This window comes from Azolla caroliniana, unplaced genomic scaffold, assembly GCF_043228905.1.
Source record: "Azolla caroliniana isolate FFs.n. ecotype wild unplaced genomic scaffold, voAzoCaro1.0.p SCAF_5, whole genome shotgun sequence".
NCBI lineage: Eukaryota > Viridiplantae > Streptophyta > Polypodiopsida > Salviniales > Salviniaceae > Azolla > Azolla caroliniana.
The window spans coordinates 446,830-463,876 of record NW_028230440.1 but is presented as its reverse complement, the minus strand read 5'-3'; the positions used below and the strand labels follow the sequence as shown (position 1 = coordinate 463,876).

The window sequence follows — 17,047 nt, the reverse complement described above, 5'->3', positions numbered from 1 at the left end:
AAGCTACCCTTCCTCAAATTTCCAGAATTACATCTAATTAAATCTATAGACAAATTCCTTTACTTAATCTTCCCCAAGTGTTCCCATTGTTTCATAAGTCGCACATACAGCATGACACCAGGAACCACTACAATTACTAGATTAGCCTGGGAAAACTCAACCATATGCGACATTACATACAACTCTCACTAAAAAACACTACACTAAAGTCGAAATAAATTCAAATCTTAGTGACGAGTTCAAAATTATAATCACATTTGGTCAAATTTACAAATGCTTTTCGAAAACTATAATGAACACTATTTCCTAATATCAAGAAAATTACCAATACATTTACAAAAATGAAAACCATTTAGCCCAAATTTATAATCATATTTAGGCAAATTACAGCCACATTGGGATAAGCTGCTACATAATATCAAGGAAATTACCATACTATTTCTTAATATCTAGAAATTATCAATGCATTTCCAAAAATGAACCCAATTCAGAACAATCTATGATACACCTCACATCCAATTGATGTATAAAATGATAGTCACGAATTGTCGATGGGATGCTACCAAATTCATTTGTCTTGATATCATCTCATATGTATTAATGGAATACTATGGAAGCCCCCTAATCCTCATCATCATCAGAATTTTGGAACTTGATTGAATGAGATTCTAAGTCAATAAGTCCCCCTCTGTACGATCCTCGCTTCTTTTTTGTTTTCTCATGCCGAAAATCTCTGAACATTCAGTCACGTTTTAGACTAATTTTCCAAAAAGAAATGAAACTAAGTCAAATTCTTAAAGTGACAAAAAAACATATTTCCATTGAAATTACCTTCCTTTAACCACCCCAAGAATTTCTTGTGCCTTAGCACCATACCCAACTTCAGCTCCATCCTATAAATAGCAATGACAAATAACAAATCAGATCTCATTAACTCATTATAATGAATTATGTTGGCTTCTATGTATCACCTTCGCCCAATATGAGTTATCAGAAAGCCGTGGATCTGAGAATTCCACCTGCCAAAATAAGAATATCAGCATATATTATACAGTGGAAGAATGGGGAAGCAGTCGGAAAGCTGAAAAATATCTCACCTTTTCTGCCTCAACCCTCCTGAAAGCCAAAGCTCCACTGGGCTGTAAATAAAGATTATTCAGCATGGAGTCTCTTGCTTTTAAAAGACAAATTCATAACACTTAAGAAATTGTACAATCCATGCATCACAAAGTTTTTTATTGTGCTCCATAATACATGCAAAAAGAGGACAAATGAGCACAGGTTTCAGGTACTTCAGTATTCTTTGTATCTCATTTCAGATAATGCATGGGTTCTAGTAATGCACCTTGATGATCTACTCCCTTTCGCAAAGGATTCGTTGGCACCTAAAGTCACAAAACATATGGATAGGGTAAGGTATAATTTGTAGGTTCCTATATCTACCTAGGTCCTATCCTCTTAGCATGAAAGCCTATAGAAGCCAGATTGACAAGGGGTTCTGCACGTTCAGAAGCTTTGAGAGAGTGAGCTCACACATCAATAGATGGGCAAGCATTTTGTATCCACCATCTTCAGGATGATCTAAGCTAAGGCTCCAATACATGCACTTATCTGACGGACATCAACTGTGGTAGATGCTTGGTTTTGCTAATCCATGACATGTGGAACCTTAGATTACACTAATTCTCAAGTCCTGACATCATCAGAAAAGTACATGTACAACATATTTATCATATTTTAAGACTTAAATTTAACAATATGATAAACAAGGTGGACATGTGGAACCTTAGATTACACTAGTTGTCAAGTCCTGACATCATCAGAAAAGTACATGTACAACATATTTATCTTTTAAGACTTAAATTTAACAATATGATAAACAAGGTGGACATGTGGAACCTTAGATTACACTAGTTCTCAAGTCCTGACATCATCAGAAAAGTACATGTACAACATATTTATCATATTTTAAGACTTAAATTTAACAATATGATAAACAAGGTGGCAAGGAAATCCAATAACTATTTTTAAGCATAACGATAACCCAAATATTAAGATACAATAGATATAACATAAAGTTTTGGTTTCATATCTGATATTAGAACACTGAACCAGACCTTACAGTCATACGGCATATGGAAATAACCCCAACAGTTTGGAAATGATGACATATTGGTTTCAGTTTACGGTCTACATAAGATTACGACCATAGATACATTGTAATTTGTAGATTAGCAGAACTATCTTGCAAGGTTTTCACCAATGGATTTTGTTGGTTAGTTCAGGCGAGCTAGAGATGAAGATTAGTTTTCTGTCAAGATGAATAGCCTTTCCTCCAGATCACAAAGGTGAGTGCCGTTTCGAGGTGTTTCTGTATGTCATCCATTTTATACTACATCCCACATATGTGAATACTTTTGTCACACGGCTATTGTCATGCTAACAATCAGTTACCTATCCTGATATCAGTGGAAGCAGGCTGCATCAAGGAACCCCGCTCAAGAATAGCATTGGAGGACACTGAAGACTTTATTTTAAGAGACAAATTGCACACCTCCATAGACAAAAACACAGAAGGTTCAAGTTTAAACTTTCGACATGGGCACTTTTTGGGAGGTCCCAATGATGATGTCCACCATGTAAACAAGGATTAGACACCACTAGATTATGCACACCTGTTAGAATGCCCTAGACACTTGCAGATACAGGGATCTCTTACCTGACCTATGAGAAAATTCCTCCCCACTCATGTTTTACTGTTAGCCTGTATTCTATGGCCCTTTTATCTTGCATTGGTATCTATCGCTAGAAAAATATTATAGACAAGAACTCTAGAATGTTTAATATCCCAAGTCCTGTTGACCGAACCACCTTATGCAAAGTATAAATGAACTTAATGGCCTAAAGGTTATTACTCGTGCAAATCCCTCAGATTCATCTGACATACATTTCTAATTGCCGTGGTTTATAATCATGTAACTGAGTCTTGTATATGTAGTATCTGCTTTCCAATTAAACTAGGAATCCCTCTAGAAGCATAATACCTTGTCGGCATTCACAAGTATGTCCTTCAGAGCATTTAAGAGGCCTTTGTCATGTTTTCCAATCGTGTGATTGACTCTTGTATATGTAATATTTGCTTTCCTATTAAACTAAAAACCCTTGAGAAACATAATGCATCACGGACATTCAAGAATATGTCCTTTAGAACATTCTAGACGTATTTATCATTGTTAGAGCACTCTGGCATCTTTCTGATAGCATATCTATCCTCACCTTCTTTTTCAAAGTCAAATCTCTCTCTCACACACAATTATATACAAAAACCTGTATTGTATGTATATCACAACAGGAAACATACATAAAACCCACATATTACACAAATTATACTTAAGTCTATGGTATGTGCATTACTCACCAAATCTGATTTTCCGGGAGTATCTTTCCGCTTTTTGGTCCCAGTCGAATTTAATCCATTCATCTCCACAGATACACTATCTTCTTTCTGAATAGCCCCATTACTAGGCGTAGACATGTTCTCATCCTCTTGCAATGTCTCCTGAACTAAATTCCCCTTCATTTTCTTCTTATTTTTTGAAGCAGAAGTTGATTCATCTGCTTTCAAAATAACAGTATTGATCAATGTGTCGTCTATTTGATCAATCTTCTCATTGTTTAATTTTTCTTTCTTGCTCTTTTTGTTCTTCTTGCTTGTCTCATTTACCACCTCTCCTTTTTCATCAGTGTCAGAAATCTTCTTTTCCTTTTTACTATTTTTACTTGATACTTTCTCAATAGGCTCTACATTTTGACCATCCTCTGATAGCTCTACCGTTCCATTAGACTTCTCTTTGTTTGATTTTTCCTTTCCTTTGTTTGATTTTTCCTTCTCTTTGCTTGATTTTTCCTTCTCTTTGCCTGATTGTTCCTTCTCTTTGCTTGATTTTTCCTTCTCTTTGTTTATCTTGGTCATTTCTTCTTCCTCTTCGACCTCATAAATCTTCTCCTTTTTTTTCTTGCTTGAGGGCTTCTCATTTTGGTCAGTCTCTATAACACGATTACAGTTATCCTTGTTTATCTTTTGCTTCTTGCTCTTCTTCATCCTCTTCAACTCGTTTGTAGTATCCTCTTCCTCCCCTATATTCTGAACTACCAAAAAGACAAAGGATCAGCTAGTGAAAGTTTTTTTCTTTTGTTCATACTATGTATGGTAAAATACTACAACCCTAATTTTTGTTTAATTCCCAACTGCCTTGATGTCTTGTTATTTCCTCCGAAAAGAGAGAAGGGGGATGAATGAATAACATACTTGCTAAATTAGCATAGGAAACAGAGAAACAGGGATTGCTCAAATCGCACAACAAATAGCAGCGAAAAGAGAATGAATTGCATATAATTCTTCAAATAGCACATATAATTATGTATAAGAAGGGGCACGAATCGACCATATAATTGCTCCAATTGTATAAAAGGGGAGGCATTGACCATATAGTTTCTTAAATATGTTCATGGGCAAAAAAACTTCAGGGGCATTTAGGAGAATAAAAAAGAATGAAAAGATGAATTGACTATATAATTGCTCAAATTGCATGAAAGGGGATGTATTGGCCATTTAGTTGCTCAAATATCATAAATGCTTTTTCAGAAGTTGTACCAAAGGCATCTGGGGAAATAACAAAATCTCAGGGGCATTTGGGAAAATAAAGAAAAACTCAGGGAGCTTTCCATTATGATGTATCATATTCCTTACCTCCTTTTTTCCTTGTTGGGTTTGATTTGCCTCAAGCACAATAGTTAAGTCGTCTGCACTCCTTTTGTTACCTTTTTTCTTTGACAGTTTTGAGGAAGTGTTATCACTTCTTTTCGCGTCTTCCTCGACCTCAAGTGTTGAAGGCTACAAAAAGGACAAACAATAAAGAAAGGTGCATTACTCCCATACAATAGTATTTTGAAAGTTCTCATCGTATTTAGCTTGCATCATTGCCCAAATATACTAGGCGTAATTTTTTACAGACAAGTACTTCATAGTTTGTTATCTGCCCAAATGTAATGAAACCTATAGTTTAAATTTCCTATATCATGTCCCAAGAACAAATATAGCTTCAAACTGGTAATGTACAAGGTTTTTTATGTAAAAACCTTCTTGTATAAAGTCAAATTCATACTCTCCTAAATTCCTAATTATTTCCAAAAGCCAATAAAAGAATACAAATTCCTATGCATTTCAGCACTACAATCTTGCAGCATTGACCAGATGTTTAAGCATGTAACAGTTAAACTTTTATATCTAACCTTTATTTTCATACAAATCTTTGATGCTAATTTTGTATTATGCTAAATAATCAGTACAAATTCAAAAATAAAAATGGCTCAGATTTCAGGAAAAAAAAAGATAGGATAGTACCTCATTACTCACATCCTTTGGAGATCCATCTTTTGCTTTAGGCTTTTTCTTCTCAGCTTTTGTAATTCCACTGTTACAGCAGGATTGCCAATGTTGAATGAGAATAAAGTATCCACTACCAGGTGAACTTCATCAAATCAATATTACTTCTTCACAAAAAAATGCCTGTTTTATTCTTGCATCAAATGCTAATAAACAGCAATGTCTTCTGCATATTGTTAAAAACGATAAACTATCTCGGCGATTTGACTATATGAGAGAATCGGAAGCAAACATACTTGACTTGTGTGGAAATGTAAGACTTGTAGATCGTCTCCAAATCTAAGGCATTGCTCTTGTTACATGTTATCTATCAAGAAAAAAACAAATTCTCTCTCTCCTCTCTCTGTTATATATATCTGCGTCTCCAAACAGTACACTACGTGACGAGATGATGATAAAGATATGTATTTACCACACCACTCTCTGCGAGGAAAGCAGAGAGAGACTTCGTTAGCCCATGCTTCCGAAGGTAAGACGCAACGATGGATGCGACCTCCTTGGCTTCGTCCACAGCCATGGCGATGGTGTGGCTCGCTAGGGTTTAGCAGAGAAACCGAAGAAGAGAAAGCTATAGAAAGAAACCCTTTGCTTCTTCCTTTCTAGCCTTGTAGTTGTAACTTGTAACTTACACTACTAGTACATACTCTAGTTACAACTTTACAAGTTACTACCTACTATGTACTAGTAAGTATGTATGTACATATTAGAAGAGGTTCGAAGGTTACTTCCGATGGCACTTCTCAAACATTGGTCTCTCATACCACTACATACTACTACTAATACACTAGTAAGTAGTAGTTGGGGTTGAAAGGTTACTTCTAATGGCATATAATCAGTACATATAATCATATGTTGCCCGGTTGGATGCACGATCAATGGCAAAGAGGAATGTGTGTCACATTTGCCTGACTTATACACCTTCATGTGATTGTCCCTATTTGATTAGGGGGGTGCGCAATAATGCAAGGAATTGGCTAGCCCTCCATCAGGCAAGGCGATCACCATTGGACGGTCGATGTGTGGCAAGCATCCTGCGTGTCGATGCTGACAACAAACTGGTCGTGACATTCTTGCTCTCTCTCGACTTTTGCCTCCTGTGCATGAGGGTTTTGATGTTGTGCTCTATGACCGACAACTTTTTTTGGATGACCTCGTAACTCTCCTCTCCGGAAACTATGGATTTGGGAATATATAAAGAATTTAGTCACGCAATCGACATATGGTGGCCAAATTTTGTTTTTAAGTGTTTTGGAACCTTGACGTCCTTTGTGCTAAAATGACAAGTTGTACATAGCGCGGCCATTTGTTGGGTCCTCCTCTCTTAAATACAATATAAAGTCAAATCTTCTTACATTGAAAAATAAATGGTCTATACGAGTTTCACATTGCTTGTGAAATGGCGTCATTGTGGCCAAATGCAATTCCATGGAGCTAGTAATGACCCATCGCATAGTTTTGTATACTTTACATCAACCATTCATCCTAACATAACAATATGTGCAAATGCTTAAACATCAAATTGATGCATCGGAGTTTCTAGAAACATTCCCACTCTAATAAGGTGACTACTGCCACATGAATATTATAGAATTTAGCAATGATCACTCAAAATCCTACTCGATCAATGAATGAAGGATATTTAAAAAAAATCCTACTCGATCAAACTTTTATGACATCAAATGTTCTAACAACAATGTCATCGTCATCACAACTACTCGAGTACATGAGAGAATCACATATAGTGTACAAAGTGTCAATATAGTTTTTTCCCTACTCAATACAATCCATGAAATGCCAATGTTGTAGTAGACTAGGGACTCCCATATGTAAGTCATGTCATATGGATTTAAGGGTTATATTCATTCAAAAGACGAGCTAAACTATTATTTGTTGCCATGCACAAATCATCATAATGTGTTCTTCATCCCTAGAAGGATGACTCCATAAATGACGAGAGTGGGATTTGAACCCACGCCCTTTCGGACCAGAACCTTAATCTGGCGCCTTAGACCAACTCGGCCATCTCGTCAATTTGAAAGTGCCTTTAAGACAACTTAATATATCAAGAAAAATAAACATTCTAGTTGGCGCGTCCCTATAGATGGCTCCATCATGTTAATCCGTTTAGATCTCCTTACACATTTAAATTGTTCACATCATGTTGACAACAATCCACATTCTTCATCACTACCACCACACAACATTACACCATCTATATTCCCTTAGCAAGTCTTCGATTTGTGACTATCCCATGGTTTTTTCTATGAATGTCTCTTTTAGTTATGACACCATAACTATGGATTCACATCGTCATTCATTGCTTGTATTCATTGACTCTAGACAATACATGTAGAGTGGTAATGCTTAGTGTTGTGCGTGTTGTCCTAAGCCGAAAACTTTATTCCTATGATGTGAATACCAACTTCTTGAATATTTCCTCCATTTAAATAACAACCATTGCAATATATTTGCCTTTTATTATTAGTGCAAATATAGATTTTTATGGACAATGTTACTATAAAGTGTTAAATGGGGGAGTTTTATAACGTACTAATTCCTTAGCAAGTAACCATGTGGGTCCAGATGAAGCATTAGTCGAACATTATATGTTCACTTTGTAGATTTATATAATGCACCTTGATTTCATTTATTTTCTTGCAAGAAAAAGTCATTGGTGGTTCGAACATGACAGGCCTTCATGGACAATAACATCTCAAATTTGTGAAGACTATCATATATTGAAATATTTATAGAATACATATTGAAACTTTAGTTGTTGAGCTTGAGCATTCTAATTGATTAGATTTGTATATTGTCGATTACACATGTCAAATGACCAGATACTTGATAAAAAGGTAAATAAATTGTGATTGTCAATTAGCATACACCGAAATGAGCACCAACGATGACATAATTGGTATTATTAGAAGCATCTAGCTTAAGTATATAGGAAACCAAATGGCTTACATGAGTTTCCATGGCGCTCCCTGATCAAAACGACACATGGAATGATGGGATCGGATTGAGAACCTCCACTTTTTCATTCCGATATTATTTAACAATGACATTTTACAATTGCCATTATATATAATGAATGTTGCTACTTAAGACATCCCCATGTATTATTTCTTAACTTGCATTGACAAAACTTGTGGTTAACCTCGTGCTTGGCAATTGTATTCAATTTATAGATTAAATAACTGAGAACCAAGTTTGCTTTGTCTTCACTCTTAAAAACACTTCATAGAGTTCGTTCCACTCTAACAATCTACTATTAGGAATGGCTTGAAATTTGGGACATTTTCCGCGATCAAGGGTTGAAAACTATATATCAATAATCTATGAACATTTGGGCATTACACAACCACAAACATTAATATATCCATTTTGTTTGTGATGACCAGATGAATAGATATCTCCTTACATTGATTGTGAAATACACAAATGACAATTGAACATGGGAACAAATTAAGCCCGAAATACTAATGAGAGCTTGCATTGATAATTATTAGGTAGTTAACAAACTAAACATTAATAGTCAATGCAAACATTGCATTGTAGACAACAATCAAATTAGTATATTATGAATGCAAAATTCTCAAGGTGCCACATAGGCCAACAAAATGATATCACACATAAGGAAATACTACGTACCATACGCGTATTCGCATTCGCGAGTGTTTCAATCAATTGTGCAAGAAAAACACCCTCAAAGAATGATAAATACCATACTTTTGGATTAACTGTTTATTATGAGGTAAATAGGCCTAAAAAATGGAAAAAAACATTAAAAATTTTGGGGAAAAACAAAAAAAAACACAAGAATGTTTGAATAACATTCGGTTTCGTTTTCCAATGTAGGAAAACGAATGTTATACTAGACGAACATGAATTTTACGTACTATGGGAAATAATGTTGCAAGGGAGCATGCATTGTTACCATTGGGAGATGCACGAGGATATGATTGATATACTCGTTGCATATAATAACTATATACAAGGTGGTTATTCATATTATAAGTGCATAAAAACATGTTAGCAAGTATTAATATGAGTTGTAACATGTATTTTCTTTCCATTGCAAAAGCAAGGATAATAGTGAGCATTTGTGGTGCACAAAACAACCAAACTACGGTGATACATGTTCATATACCCCAATGAATAGATATGTTTCACCACCCAATCATAATCTGGGCAACATGCCCCTAACCTACAAAGCAAGTGGCCATTTCTAGCCATGCCACATGTAGTTGTTATTGGATTATTAGTTGGTGTGATATCCATGCTGAATAATAATCTCCCCTTATTCTTAGGTTGATAGACATATACCACAACTATTGATGCCATAACATGGAAGATAGATAATGACTATGACCAATTTAGTTGTGAGATAACAATGTTATTTTACTTCCTAACGGTCCATCATTTTGTCTAACGAGGAATCTCATACGGCATTATATAAGAAACTCAACATTAGTACAATGGGGAAGCTCATATTATAAATGTGACATGGGAAGGGAAGACGACATTTATTCTTAATTGTAATGAGTTATCTGACTATTGCCATTGAGTGTAGCCTCAATATCGGGTAGAAGAACATCACACCTTCTCTTGGGCGGCGGCGGTTGCGATGTAGAAAACGATGAAAAACAAAGTTTAAACACGATCTATGGGATGGGGTGCTGAGGATCGAGCCGAGGTTCTCGCAACTGTATGATGTTGAAGTTGCAACACAAACCATGAAACCAACAACAATCAACATGTTCGAGCAGAAGGAAGGTTAAGGTGGAACAATTTGGAGTCCGATATGTAACCAGGTTTTCCAAAAGGGGGGGGGGGGGTTGAAGATGGAGCATTTTGGTTGTCCGCCTGCCCGAATGAATGAATGAGTGAATGAATGACCGACCACATAATGTTGGGCTCATTGCTTTTGTTTGTTATATCGTCATGTGATTGAGTGATCATTTGGATTGCGTAAGTGAAGGAAGAAGGAAATATGTACATAGAAGAAGAGAAGAGAGAGTCTAGGGAGAACAGAACAGAGCAGAAGAGAAGAGAAGAGAGAATAAGAATAGAAAATAGAGAAGACAGAGAGACATACACAGTCAGTCGTATGTATACATACACAGACGCAAGCGAGAAAGTCTTTTTTTGATTGATCCACCATCGCCCCCATTCGTAACCTTTCTCAAGCAGGCAGGTCGACACACAGACAGACAGACGGATTAAAAAGCTTGCTTAGCTCAAGCTTCCGAAAAGCAGTCTAGAATAAAGACGACGGAGGAGAAGACAGAAAGAAACCCTAAGCCTCTGTTTTTTTGATCCGCCATCGCCCCCCCCCCCCCCCCGAAACCTTTCTCAGGCAGAACCAAGAAGAGGGACACACGAAGAGAGGCAGCAAGGACTTAAGCTTGTGTTTCTGATCCACCGTCGCCATCAGAGAACATTCTCAGATCTGAGATTTCTCTCTCCGCTCGCCTTCTTTCTGTCGGATCTGATTTAGAGAGATCATCTGATCCATCCCCAGTAAGACAGTTCTCTGAGACTTTCGAGAGTTTTCTGCTCACTCATCTGTTTCTTTACTGTCTTTCATTCATCGTTTTCGTCTTCTTCATTCGCAGTTATCTTTTTCTCTCTCTCTCATCATCTTTGTTATTCTTCATCTTCTTCAGTCATCATCAGGGTCTTCGTCATGTTTCTTTGATCATTCTTCATCGTCTTGCTTTCTTTCTTCTTCTTCCCCGTATAGATGCTTGATCGTCACCTTCCTTCTTTGTTCCTTCTTTCATCCTTCATCACCCTTTTTGGTTGATTGGATCGACCTTCAAAACTTTCATAATCAGATCTTGGTGATCGATTGGATCTCGAAATCTTCAGGTATAGTTTTCAAACGAAGCATTTGGTGTTTTGACAGATGATGATAATGATGATGAGCATCAACTCTTCCCCATGAACACCATATCGGGTCTTGGATCTGTGTTCTCTTTGCTTCTCAGAGGAGATTCTAGGGTTTTCCTGCTACAAATGCAGTAAGAAGATTCTCAATCTTTTGTCAATCTACAGTTAGGTCGTGAGAACTTTCTTAAGGAAAGCTACATATCAGTATCTTCTCTGGATTGAATCAATAACCTTCTACCAATGCATTTCCTTGATATTATGGCATGACATTCTCCTTGCAAGATTGATCTGTGACGCATATCAGAAATTGAATCCGTGTTTTCTATTCTTTTTCTGCGTCGGACACTGAGAGTTTTTATTCCTTTTGAAAATGAAGAAAAAAGCTGCTTAATAATTTGTCGTCCATGGAAGAAAGGAAAATATGGACTCCTGATATGCCCAATTTCCTCGTACAAAGTTCTTAGAAGGAATTCTTGAAAGATCATTGTGAAGAAACAGGTCTCAAATCTGAGATTATCTCATATTTTCTTTACATTTCTTACATTGTTACTCTGTCAATAGATATACCTCAGCTCATGAATATAATCCTTAAGAAAGGTTCAAAAGCTTCTCGGAAGATCAATACAGCTTGTAATCTGTTAAATTTCTTTGAATGTTGCTGTATTGGTCAATACACCTTAGCTTATTATTTCCCAAATCAATTAATTGTTGGTCGATAATATAATCCTTAAGAAGGGTCTAATCTTATTGGATGATCAATCAATATATCTGGTGCTTCATTGAGCTTCTTCCATTGCTGGCTTCATCAACCAAAAAACCTTGGTTCATTGTTTCTCGATATTATAATCCAAAAAGTTGATAGAAGACATTGTTGCACGATCGTGCACAGGCAAAATCTCTCATCCTGTTTTTTCTTCATATGCCAATATGCCCAATGATAAGCCTGTTATATCAAGTTCGAGATCGAGTCGCCCAAATTATGACTATATAGAACATTATGTATCCAAGCTCGACACTCTCCCAGGTGTTGCCATCAAGTATGGTGTTGAGGTAAATCTCCTGTAAGACCTATCTATATAAAATCTGATTAATATTCATTCATGTTCGTCCATGTGTTCTTTTTGGTCATTTGACACATGATTTAGGATTCTGATATACATTTTGTGCATTATTTTCATAAATCCATTATACAGTCAGGTGGCACATTTGTGATGCAAGAACTGTCTCAGCACTACAATGTTTCACTAGGATTATCGTAGGTTACAAGGGATGTATTTACGTGTCATACTTGTATAGTGCCATGACACTAAATTTCTTATGCAATAAATGCATTAACATTAGAGAATTTTAGCAGATTAGTATGTATGATGAATTATCTGTAACATACCAGGGACATATTCAATGTACATAACTCTGGTATACATTTCATGTGCGAATACTACCTCAGAACAGAGTGTGCGTCAGATTTACACTGATTTGTAATGTATGAAGAATAACCCATAAAATATAGGGATATATTGAACCTCTTTCACTTTCAATTTTTTTAATAATGCATCATCCATTTCATAATGTAAGGGCTTTTTTTTAGGTTGCTGATGTCAAGCGATTTAATGGACTTGGAACAGACTCTCAAATGTTTGCACATAAAATACTTAGAATTCCCCTTCATGGGAAGCATCTTCGAACAACAGCTTTGTTTAACCCAAGGTGCCATCCCTTTGCCAATTCCTTAATTATGTATAAATCGTTATTGGATGTTTGTGTATCCTGGAAGACTCTATAACTTGAGCTGTTATGAATTCCCTCATTTTGCATGTCATTAGTGATTTGAGTCAGTCATTGTTATCTCCATGTAACCAGTATAGATATTGCAAGGTTAGATATATGGTTATTTGCAGCGGGACTTCTTAATATGTTTGTTTAGCTTGAAAATAAATTTATAGTATATGTTATCCCTCTCAAGCAACCTCCTTTAGAACTATATAAGATCATCGTATGTCTGAAGCTAGCTAACTTTATGCTCCATCTAAGCCCCAGAAATGGGCATAGATGCATTTATGAGTCCAAACAAGTGGTTCAATTCTGGAAAGAATGGAGAATAATCTACTTTTTACGTTACACCTGCCTAATTTGTCATCAACGTGCTTTGTTCCTTTTTCCTGAAACTCCTCCGTTTAATTTCAAGACAAGGAGGTGCATGCCTATTCGCTATACAAAATTTTTGATTACCTTGAAGTAAGCATAACAGCATGCCATGAAAAGTTGAATCGACTTATTCATCATTGGTGCTTGTATGGAAATTGGTGTGTTGCATTTCTGACCTTCCTATGCATGTCAATGACCGGATATCTGCATGGTTATGGGAGGAGAAAGTACCTTGCATATAGACCATGGTGATTGTTTCGACATTACACATCTTATGCTTCTGCACCAATCCATTGGTTTGGAAATATATGAACCAGACAAATAGAACTTCTCTCAAAGAAAGTATGTACGTAAGATATGGCAAATTTGGAAGGTTCAAAGTCCTTCTAACCCCACAAAATGGCTACTTGTATGGCAGTATATATACCTATATATATCGTCAAACAATAAAAGAAACGAAAATGCTGTCCTATTTTTACGACTGGTTTCAGACTTCCTCTTCTGTCTCTCTGTGCACTGACATGTTTCAACTATTTCAGCTTTTCATGTTTCAGCCTTTTCCGCTGTCATAGATATTCAGTCTCTTCAAAACATGTTTCATGATGACACTGCATCCAACACACAAACTGTAGAGTAGATAATTGGGGACATCTTTAGCTTGGGTCTATATCCTATGTCATTGGTAATCTTCCATGGCACTTCCATCTGTAGTGAAGCTGAGTACAGGACTCCTGAAACAATCTTGCAAACAACTACCTTGGGGGCGTTAAACTCTCTATAAGAGGCCGCCAAAGCTGTATGAAGAGTGCACTCAGGAAGTATAATAAAATCCCAAAAATACAAATTCACTAATGCATATAGTTACACCATGGAATGTCACTCCAGTCCTGGCTCCTGGCAGGTCTTAAAACAAACCTTAAAATACAAGTGCAAATCTCTCCTATGTTAGAATTGCATCTGATGGAGAGGTTTTGTCAACCATGACAACACATACAGATATATAAGATTGCTGAATCCTGATGAATATACACTGAATTTGTGTTAGCTGAGGAACTGATACGGAACTTAAAATGCATCAAAAGGGAAACCATAACCGCAGCTGGTGCAAATGCCGAAAGAGAGCTCCAATATCTAATAACTTGTTAGAAGTATGCGACAGTGGAGAATTAAAAGTTGGACAGTTTAAATTGCTGACAAGCATCGATTGAAAAATGAGAACCCCCTGTACAGTAGAACATGCAGCAAATAAGGGCTCATTTAGCAGCAAAAGTTTAAATTTAAAGCCTTATGGGGATGGCATATTGAAGGTCAGAAAAAATGTACATACAGAGACATCTATATTTCTGTACCTATATACACAACACATTAAAATAGCCCAATAATCTATATAGGCAACCAAAAGAGAGATCGGCAATAAGCCCATGCTGGATGGAAAAAAGCACAAATGTCCAGAAGAGAATGAGGTAACCTGTCACATATATGGATGCCATCCCATCTGAAGCCTAGGACATCAATTATTCCATTGCCGTGTGCTCATTGGGTTGTCAAAAGTACAACAAGATTCCAAGACATGAGGGCAAAGTTGACAAACTTCCCTGCATCAAAGTTACAGAAATTGTCAGTATTATGCGAAGTGGGGGTTGAAATACCAGTTCAGATTATTTCTTCTGTGACGATCGTTCTTTGTGTGTATTTCTAAGTAAGGCAGGTGTTTCTGGAGAATTTCTTGTTGGAGGCCCTCTATGCTTGTAGATGAAATATTTCTCTTCTTTGCAGATTGTCCAAAGATGATTTGTAGAAGAGATAAAGCTCAAAAAATGAAGGATTAGCATAAATGTTTTTTCACATTGAAGAAAGAAATGAAAGAGGCTGTGCAGCGGAAATTGGAATGAAGGATTAGTAAAGTTTCTTGAATTGAAGAAAGAAATGAAAGACACACCATAAAAAACATTTGGAAAGCTTTGGCGTGAAACATTGTTAAAATACTTCGATTGTGTCCATTAATCTTACTGATTGAATTTGATGTTCTTGCCTTCTAAAGATTTTTCAAATCCTCATGCCATATACAGATAGTATTAATAGATATACACATGACTTCTGTTTCCCTTCTCTCAAAACCTAGAAAATTTAAAGTTGCAATTATGTTATTGATTCAGTTTGCAAAATGCTGGTCAGATTATTTACACTAGTTATACTTTGCTGCTTTTGTTTTTCCAGTTCATCGCATTCCTCATCAGCACAAAAAGGCATTGTGGACAAGTTTGATTCTGCAAATAAATGGGAGCACAAGAGCAGAGACAGGAGATCTACTTCAGCAGCAATGGAATTGTTAAGGGGCTATTATGGTTTGTCCTTAGAATCAAAGCAAACATCAAATAATGATGCAGTGCTGGAATTCAAAGAGAGTGAAGATGATTTGCCATTTTCCCCTCTTGAAAGACCCCCTCTGACTGGGAATAGTCACGACCCCATTATTCCAAATGGGCTTCACAATAATGGAGAATCCAATGGGACAAAATCTTCATCTACATTCCAACTGGGCAATGGATATGCCGTGAGGGAAGATGTGAACCATGAGCAGATCTTGTTAACTGATGCAACACCAACATGTATTGGAGACAGCAATAATGAGAGATCGGTTAGAAGGAGATTCAAAGGAGAAGCTACGAATTTCCCCTTGGTTACTGAGATCGAGAGTAAACAAGATTTTGATGTTCCTGATAAAACTGAACCAAATATAGGGTTATTATCAATTGTAAGTGAGGTTTCGTCTATAGGTGTGCCTATCACAATGCTGAAAGCATTGGATGGAACCAGCAAGAATAAAGAAAGTGCAATGAGTAAAGTGAGAAAGTCATCAAGTACTTCAAGTTTGCAAGACCAAACAAGTTTACCAGTTAACTTAGGGATCCACAAGTTTGTTTCCAAGGTTGAGGAAAAATTGGCAAGTTCATTGATCTTAAACCAGGCTGGTTCAAGAGGGTTTTCTGATATGCCTCCTAAGCCGACATATCGTTTCAAGACAGCTCTAGATTAAATGCTATTTGATTTTCGATCTCCTTTTGTGTAATAAAATTCTCATATGTCCGTTTTTTCTTTTAATTCTTCTTCTGTAGATAACATTGACATATGATGTATCTAATTATTCTTTTTGCTACATGCACATAAAGATCTGGAAATCGGAAGTAAAGACCTTTTCATTTCATGAGTAAAGAAACTCCCTTATTTTCTCGCTTCTCCATATCCGTCCAGCAGAATAATGTCGTAAGTTATAATTAGACAGTGCAGCATAGGAAGCTTCGGAATTGTGATATAGTTTGAAAAGAATGGTTAAATAATTGATATTGTTCTTGTACTTCAATGTTGTCATTATGTAAGGTGATCATATATTTTGTATTCTTCTTGTAACTCAAATGTTTTGCATGCTACCAGTCATAAGTCATAATTAGACAGTGCAGCCTAGGAAGCTTCAGAATTGTTATATAATTTGAAGAGAATGGTTAAATAATTGATATCGTTCTGTTACTTCAATGTTGCCATTGTGTAAGATGGTCATAT

At 36.3% G+C, this 17,047-nt stretch overlaps 2 protein-coding genes and 1 non-coding gene across 4 annotated transcripts; 1 reads left to right on the top strand and 2 right to left on the bottom strand.

Moving 5' to 3' along the window:
* Positions 1–338: 338 nt before the first annotated feature.
* On the bottom strand, positions 339–6,050 carry LOC147863453 (uncharacterized). Of its 2 annotated transcripts, none has more exons than XM_087319864.1 (9): positions 5,859–6,050; positions 5,683–5,753; positions 5,405–5,474; positions 4,751–4,894; positions 3,419–4,144; positions 1,098–1,139; positions 972–1,019; positions 832–893; positions 339–733 (listed from the first exon to the last, which is right to left on the bottom strand). In XM_087319864.1, the coding sequence occupies exons 1-9, from the start codon at positions 5,961–5,963 to the stop codon at positions 622–624; spliced, it is 1,380 nt and encodes a 459-aa protein (XP_087175990.1). In that variant the 5' UTR covers positions 5,964–6,050; the 3' UTR covers positions 339–621. The 2 variants fall into 2 exon arrangements, with proteins under 2 accessions (XP_087175990.1, XP_087175993.1); XM_087319867.1 differs by having other exon boundaries at positions 5,862–6,050.
* A 1,344-nt stretch (positions 6,051–7,394) lies between these two features.
* On the bottom strand, positions 7,395–7,475 carry TRNAL-AAG (transfer RNA leucine (anticodon AAG)). Its single transcript has one exon. It is a non-coding gene; the product is annotated as a tRNA-Leu (tRNA).
* Positions 7,476–10,764: 3,289 nt separating this feature from the next.
* LOC147863451 (uncharacterized) lies at positions 10,765–16,694 on the top strand. Its single transcript, XM_087319235.1, has 4 exons — positions 10,765–10,972; positions 11,361–12,394; positions 12,933–13,051; positions 15,707–16,694. Exons 2-4 carry the CDS (start codon positions 12,272–12,274, stop codon positions 16,524–16,526), a joined length of 1,062 nt encoding a protein of 353 aa, XP_087175361.1. The 5' UTR covers positions 10,765–10,972; positions 11,361–12,271; the 3' UTR covers positions 16,527–16,694.
* Positions 16,695–17,047: the final 353 nt, after the last annotated feature.

What these genes read in the sequence shown, in the direction of transcription:
- LOC147863453 (XM_087319864.1), bottom strand. Translation starts at nt 5,963, where the DNA reads ATGGCTGTGGACGAAGCCAAGGAGGTCGCATCCATCGTTGCGTCTTAC. An exon ending in CAAAGGATGTGAGTAATGAG is followed by an intron (nt 4,895 to 5,404) that starts GTACTATCCTAT and finishes TCCTTTTTGTAG; the next exon opens with CCTTCAACACTTGAGGTCGA. An exon ending in ATAACTCATATTGGGCGAAG is followed by an intron (nt 894 to 971) that starts GTGATACATAGA and finishes TGCTATTTATAG; the next exon opens with GATGGAGCTGAAGTTGGGTA.
- LOC147863451 (XM_087319235.1), top strand. Translation starts at nt 12,272, where the DNA reads ATGCCCAATGATAAGCCTGTTATATCAAGTTCGAGATCGAGTCGCCCA. An exon ending in CCATCAAGTATGGTGTTGAG is followed by an intron (nt 12,395 to 12,932) that starts GTAAATCTCCTG and finishes GCTTTTTTTTAG; the next exon opens with GTTGCTGATGTCAAGCGATT. An exon ending in ACAGCTTTGTTTAACCCAAG is followed by an intron (nt 13,052 to 15,706) that starts GTGCCATCCCTT and finishes TTGTTTTTCCAG; the next exon opens with TTCATCGCATTCCTCATCAG.